Source organism: Henckelia pumila, chromosome 3, assembly GCF_033568475.1.
Source record: "Henckelia pumila isolate YLH828 chromosome 3, ASM3356847v2, whole genome shotgun sequence".
In the NCBI taxonomy this organism is placed as follows: Eukaryota; Viridiplantae; Streptophyta; class Magnoliopsida; order Lamiales; family Gesneriaceae; genus Henckelia; species Henckelia pumila.
In genome coordinates, this window is record NC_133122.1 from 38,349,805 (window position 1) to 38,357,307 (window position 7,503).

Below are 7,503 nucleotides of genomic sequence, written 5' to 3' on the forward strand. Positions count from 1 at the left end.
TGCAAGTCACCCTGTAATGCATTATTTATGCAAATTTTATTATTTTTTAAATTATATATAAAAAAACCCGTCTTTTGTAAGACAATATCAATAACTTATATCCATGCAGAAACGAGCCATCTCGATCTATATTTATAATAAAATATCTCACAAAGTCACAGAAAAGGTGTTTTTCTTAAAAACAAATTTTTTTTAAAATATAATATTCTAATACAATGTAAACTCAACGTATAATTTATAATAATTTACACATAACATTTTTCCTATTTTGCATGCAAACTCACCAGTTGTGCATATATAGGTGGAGCATGGAGTGCGAAATAATTACCAAACATCCAAGAAGAAAAGCAAATAACGTTAATATTTCTGTATGTTAATTTGTCATATTACGAAAATATGCATTAACTGTTTCCAGCAAACCTCATCTCTTCCTCTCATTATAAAAAGGAGACAACTGATGCTCACAAGAATATTGCACATATTGTCTATCTCCAGATCATTTCTCTTCTTCTTTCTCCAAAACGAAAATGGCCGACTCATTCTTCTTCCATCTGATGCTTATTGTGTTCTATTTACACACAACAGGTCCCTTTAATATCTCTTGATCTCCTTCTCTGTCTCTTATTCTTTTTTGCCTCTAAATGGATTTGAATCTAACCATTAACGATAGGAAAAATTGCTTTTGTGGTCCTGTATGTTTGTCATTTTGCGATTTTGGTCCTTTATATTTTCAGATTTTAGTTTTAGCCCGTTATCTTTACTTTTTTGGCAATTTTATTCCTTTTTCCAACGTGGCGCTGACGTGACACCAATTCAGTGCTGATGTGGAGCTGACGTGTATAGTGCCACGTAAGCATTTTCGAATAAAAAAGACCGAAATTACCAAAAATCGAAATATGCAGGACTAAAACTGAAATATGAAAACATATATAGAGGATCAAAATCGCAAAGTGACGAACATACCGATCAAATTTGCAATTTTCCCAATTAACGATATATCTTTTGATGCAGATGCACAAACGGGAGCTTGTTTCGGATTTATCAGCAGCAATCTACCACCCCCAGCGGATGTAATCGCCCTCTGCAAGCAACACAACATTCAGCGACTTCGAATCTACGATCCCAATCCGCAAGTCCTCCAAGCCTTGGGAGGAAGCAACGTTTCCGTAATAGTAGGAGTCCCAAACGAGGAAATCACAGGCATCGCCCAAGACCCCAATCTCGCGAAATCTTGGGTCCAAAACAATGTCCTAAAATACCCGAACGTCAACTTCAGATACATCTCCGTCGGGAATGAGATCGACCCGGATGGCGGCGCCGGCTCCAGCTCCAGCATCGCGTCATCTCTGGCCCCAGCCATGCAAAACGTGTACGATGCCCTGACAGCAGCTGGTTTCGGGCAAAAAGTTAAGGTTTCGACTGCCTTAAGCATGGGCGTGCTTGGATCATCGTACCCTCCTTCACGAGGACTTTTCAGGTCACCGTCTTTCGTCGGTCCGATCGTTTCCTTTCTTTCGAGAACTCGGGGCCCTTTTCTCGTGAACGTGTATCCTTACTTGGCATACACGAGCGATCCATCCGACATTCTTTTGGATTACGCGATGTTCGCGTCTCCCATGGCTGTTGTGAATGATGGGAAGTATGAGTACCGGAACCTTTTCAGTGCTATGGTGGATGCGGTCCATGCGGCGTTGGAGAACGCCGGTGCGGCGGCGGACTTGGAAGTCGTGGTTTCGGAGACGGGGTGGCCCTCGGCGGGTGGGACGGCGGCGACGATCGAGAATGCGAAAACTTACAACTCAAATCTACTCAAGATGGTGAAGAGTGGGACTCCAAGAAAGGCTGGAAAGCCTGTGGAAGCTTATATATTCGATCTGATTGATGAGAATGAGAAGGAACCTGAAACTGAGAAGCACTGGGGGATCTTTCTGCCAAACAAACAGCCGAAATATCCCCTCTCGTTTGACTAGGAATATTTGAGGTGGTGGCTGCTGGCATTAATTAATTAATTAATAACTTTGGAGCTTTTAATTTATGTTTTCGAAAGAAAATTAAATGACATCTTGTGGAAGCTAGATATAAAATGAATGATTTTAGTGCATGGGCCAAATAAGTTGTTTTCGGGAATTTTTACAATATGTTTTTTGTAGTTAATTTTGTTATTTAGATAATGTAAGATCAAAATGATGATTTTGAAAAAAACTGAAAATATTATATTCATGTTTAAATTAAGGGCAAATTATTTTAAAATCCCCAAACCCAAACATTTCTTTCTCTTAACTTTCTACACTCCAATTTCTTTGTTTCAACTCCCTAGTGGTCCCCAAATTTGTTTTAATAAAGTGTTTAGCATTTAATCATTTTTACGTGGCATTGTTTTACCTATCGAACCAGTTCAGACTAAGCCGAACTATCGGTTACGCAAGGTTTTCAGCCGATATACTCTGGATTAGGGTTCAACATGCTTCCGTAAGATGAATTAAATTCAAAAACCTCTTTGACCATAGTGTCGTCGGGTCATACCTGCCGAGTTTTACGAAGTGCTCCTCACACTCCAACCACGCAGTCGCAACAAATGGTTTCTGCACAAGCTCCTTCAACGACGCCCAGCACAGCCTTAATTTGTTTTCTACCTTAAGACGTATGATATATGAATTTAATTATAAAATATGAGCATGAAAGAACAAGAGACTTTAGAAAAATTATTCAGACATAATATTATTACATAAATCAACTTTTTTGAAGAGGAGAAGACAACTTGTTTAGCTACTCATAGTAGCCTTGTTCTTGAAATACATAAACGAAAACTTATATCAATAGAAAAAGAAATATTACAACAATTTATTTGTAAGAAAACTGAAGGGAATGATCGATATCTTCAGCTTCCTTGAACACTTGTATTTATAGCTGAGGTTCCACTCGTTTCACCGAGAAACTTCAGGAAATCTTACAGCTGTTTGTCTTGTCCTTTTATGCCATTATTAATGGCATCTTTAGCTAGTGGATGAGTCACCTGTTATTCACCTTGTCCTGTTATGCCATTATTGATGGCATCGTTTGTTGGTGGAGGAGTCACATGTCGTCCTTTTTTCTTTTGGATTTATGCTTCTCACATGTCTTCTTTATTGTTGTCGGGGCATCTTCTGCTTTTGCAGTGGTCCCCTGAAAAAACGCATCTTTGGTGGTCCCTATCCACCTTTGCTTGTCTCGAAAAAATCTTTTCGATCCGTTCGGGGTTTGAATGTTTTTCCGAACTCTGGCTCCTTCTGATCAGGACATTCTGGGCAGATAACCTCAGACCATCTTCCTATGTGAGCCATGTTACAAAATTTTCGGCGAGTTTCTTTACTCCCTGGCAGCTTGTTGTTCCACAAAAAGTTTCTCTTCTTTTCGAAGAGTTCTTCCGCGAAAGCTGTAGTTTTTCCTGTCATTGTATTTAACAGGAACGATCCATTCACAAAATTCTGGTAGAATTTGAACGGAAATTTGACTTTGTCCATCTCGGTGAGACAGACCCAAATACCCCATGCCCTTCTGGTTGAGATTTCATTTTCTTCAAAAGTGGACACCAAATGTATTTCTTCAGCTTTAGGATCCTTGATAAATTTATGGCCCGTCATATCAGGTCTCCTTAGCTTGATGAAATGAAAGGGTTCATGTGATCCTTTCCCTGTTGGCTCTGGAGCTGCACTGAAGAAATATAGTTCTAGCACATCTTCTCTGGACAAATGATCATTATTTGTCCATGTTTCTTGGACTGCTTTCTGGATCTATTTTGGTAACTGTGATATCTCCGGGAATCTTGGTGACGTTGTATAAACTGAGGCCAAAGCCCCAAATTCATACCAGAGTTTTACATCCTTAGGATTGACATTGTTTTTTAGCCAAACCCTTGGATATATTCCTGCAACATCAACCCTGCAAGTGTTTGGGTTGATTTCACTCCTTGTCTTTAATTTCTCCCACTTCTGTTGATAAACCTGGAATGGAGAAATAATAGCTGGATTAGTATCAATCTTAGATTTATCCTTGTCAGTGTTGGGCCTAAGATTGATCTCTTCCTCTTTTACCCCAGAGGTGGAGGTTTGACTTGATGAATTATTCTCATCAATTGTTGCTTCATCCAATTCATCAAAAGTTGATGATAGATTAGCACTTGTTTCTTGGGTTTTGGAATCTTCAACCCTTTGTTCTACAACCAGTGGTTGTGTTTTTTCTTCTTGTAAAACCAATGGTTTTAACTTTTCTTGTTTATGAGAAACCAATGGTTTCTCTATATCCTTAACAATTGGCCCTTGAATAGCAGCCCATAGTTGAGTTTGAGCTTGCATACATCCAGTAATTCGATTAGATACTTTGATCCGATCAGCTTGTTGTAACCTGCCAGCCATTTCAGCATTAATGACTAACTGGTTGAACTTGGTTTGAAGCAACCCAAGGTGTTCCCTGAGATGCCTCTGCATTTTCATGATGGAATCCACGTCACTGCCTTCCATCTCTTGTTAAGAAATCTGCAAGAATATTTTCATGAGATTTAATAATAACAATATCAAAAATATAATTTTGACATAATGCTTGCCATCTTAATAACCTAGCTTTCTCAGGTTTAGATTCAATCTTATTTCTTAAGAAAGCTTTTACCTGGGTATTATCAACCTTCAGCGTGAATTTTTTAGCAAGTAAAAATAATGGCCATTTTTCAAAAGCCCTTTTAACTGCATAAAATTCCTTCTCGTTGATATGTCATCTGATGGCCTCTGATTTTGAAAAAAGACCGCTACAGTATCTGCATGGTATTTCTCCATCTGGAGTGATCTTGGTAAGGATAGCTGCCCACCAATCATCACTGGCATCTGTGAATAATATCAGATCATCTTCATCTACGGGTATAGCCATTTTTGGGAGATTCTTACATATCTCCTTTAATTGGTTTACCCCTTTAGTATGGTCATCGGTCCATATAAACCTGGCATCCTTTTTTAACAAAGGACTGAACACCTTTCTGTACATTACTAGGTTGTTTATGAACATCCCTGCAAAATTAACTACTCCTAAAAAACTCTGGAGTTGTTTTACATCTTTGAGTTTATCTGGAAAATTTTTTACCTTTTCCACAATATGGGGTTGTAGAATTATTCCAGTTTCATCAATCTCAATACCAAGGAATTCAATTTTCCTTGTTGCTATGACTGCTTTCTTTTCAGATAAAACCAGTCCTTCTTTTTTACAAATCTTAGAGAAAATCTCTAAGTGTTTAACATGTTCGTCTATGTTTTTTGATGCTATAAGAATATCATCAATATAAACAAACATAAAGTTGAAATAATCTTTAAAAAGATTATCCATTTTTCTTTGAAATATTTGGGGTGCATTGGCCAATCCCATAGGCATAACTTCCCAAATATAGTGTCCTTATGGAGAAGAGAAGGCTGTGAATTTCTTACTGCCTTCTTCCATTCTTATCTGGTAGAATCCAGACTTACAATCAAATTTTGAGAATGCTCTAGCATTTCGTACACAGCTAATTAGATGTTCTCTACTGGGTATGAAGTACCCATCAAACTCCAGGATTTTATTAATACCTTGGTAATTAATAACTAACCTGGGTTTTCCTTTTTTTATTTCACCATGATTTCTGACCAGAAATCCTGGGTTGCTATATGGTGAAACTTCTTCTTTGATTAGACCAAGGTCCAAATGTTCCTTGATAATCATTCTCATATCCCTTTGATCTGTTATGTTCATCGGGATAGGCTTATATCTGAAGAATTCATACTCTTTGCCTTCCTTTAGAGTAAGACTGGCTTTGAGTTGATTTTTATCCCACCATGCCAAAGGGTGCTCATTGTAACTTTCTTTGAGCCTCTTTTTGACACCTTCAAGGGATACCTTATTTTCTAATTCTATATCTCTGTGATGCAGAGTTACCTTGAGAAACTCCATATCCTCTGTTTGGAGTTCTTGTTCTGTTGTTATTTTCAACATGGTTTCTCCAAACCTCCTTGGATCTTTCATTTTTGGGTGAAAAAGTTGTCCTTTATCACCATGCTGGCTGCGAAATATTATCGACAGTTGTCGATAAAAAGCAACTTTGAGTCTTTGAACGATAATTTTATGATCACAAATTGTAGTGAACATAAGTCTTCTTGACTCATTGTCTTGTGTGTACTTCTTAAACATTTGTAAGAAGTTATTTCCTAACAGGATATCAGCTCCTGTATCATGGAAATAGATTGGTGGTGTCTTTACTTTGTACCAAGGTGTCTGCCCTGCTCCTCCCATAAGGATCTCTGCTTGTTTTATTCCTTTGCAAAGAATTAAAATTCTTCGAGAGAAATCTCGTCCAGCAATTTTTGTCAAATCTTCTTCACATTCTTCAGGGAAGACTCCTCTTTTTGCTGTACAAATTCCTGCTCCCGAATCGATATAAGCTGCAAAGTATTCAGCCTTATATTGTTCATACAGCATCCCTATCGGAATGTATATGGAGAAAGGACTTGTTGTTATTTTTTTAAAGGGATTACTAAATGGCCCTGCCATTTTTAACAGACTGTGTTATAACTCAGTAATCCGATTAAGACTATTCACCTTTAGTCTTCCTAAGGATTCAGAAGGTAGAGTATGGTTACTCCTTTCTACCTCTTCAATGCGTTCTAGTAAATCATGTTCATGACTTACTAATTTCAACAGTTGCTTCTTCCTCTGTTTGTAAATAGAGTTTTCGAATCTGATTAAGGGATTGTCCCTCATCCAATTCTCTTGGTTTTCCATTTCGTATAATTCTTATTGAATCCTCCAAGTCTTTTCTTTTGCCATGAACTCTATTGCCTTTTCAAGGCGTTTCCATGGTTTATGATCCTCCAAAAACTCTAGGCCAAGAATGAGCTGATCCACTTCTTTTCATGGAATTCCACATATTTGAACTTCCAATTCTCCAATATTTATCAATCCTTGGTAAGTTTCTTTTTCATGTTGTTCCAAATAGTAAATCGAGTTACAAGGGAACTGGTTCCGATGACTTGTAATTTTGAATACTATTTTCACTTCTTTCCATCCTTCTGGAGATCTAAGTTTTCCTATTATAGAAAACTCTTCTTCTTCTGGTGGAATTTCTTGAATAGGAGATTTGTCTCATCTCCTACTTGCCATTCGGTTTCCTTGAAAAGATAACCTTCGAGGTTCTATTTTAAGGTCTCTGTATAAAATCGGTCTATCTTGAATTTGAATGTCTGTTTCCTGAATTAAAGGAAACTCGATTCTTTCTGGGTATATTGCATGAGCAACTTTCCCAAAGATCTCTGGAATTTCAATGAACTCATTTCTAATAAATAATTCAGAATGATGAGTATTAGAAAGAGCATATGAAATTTGATATGTAATAGAATATGGTCTATTACCTTCCTTCATCAGTCTCTTTTCCTTGAAGTTTTGATGCAACGTCAAGGCTCGACTAAAGTCTCTGTCAGCTAAATTGTAGGCTATTCTTGGATAGATAACTCCTAC

At 37.6% G+C, this 7,503-nt stretch overlaps 1 protein-coding gene across 1 annotated transcript; it reads left to right on the forward strand.

The window, feature by feature from the left end:
- The first annotated feature begins 505 nt into the window (after positions 1-505).
- On the forward strand, positions 506-2,096 carry LOC140893521 (glucan endo-1,3-beta-glucosidase, basic isoform-like). The gene is made up of 2 exons (XM_073302609.1): positions 506-585; positions 1,012-2,096. The coding sequence occupies exons 1-2, from the start codon at positions 528-530 to the stop codon at positions 1,968-1,970; spliced, it is 1,017 nt and encodes a 338-aa protein (XP_073158710.1). The 5' UTR covers positions 506-527; the 3' UTR covers positions 1,971-2,096.
- Positions 2,097-7,503: the final 5,407 nt, after the last annotated feature.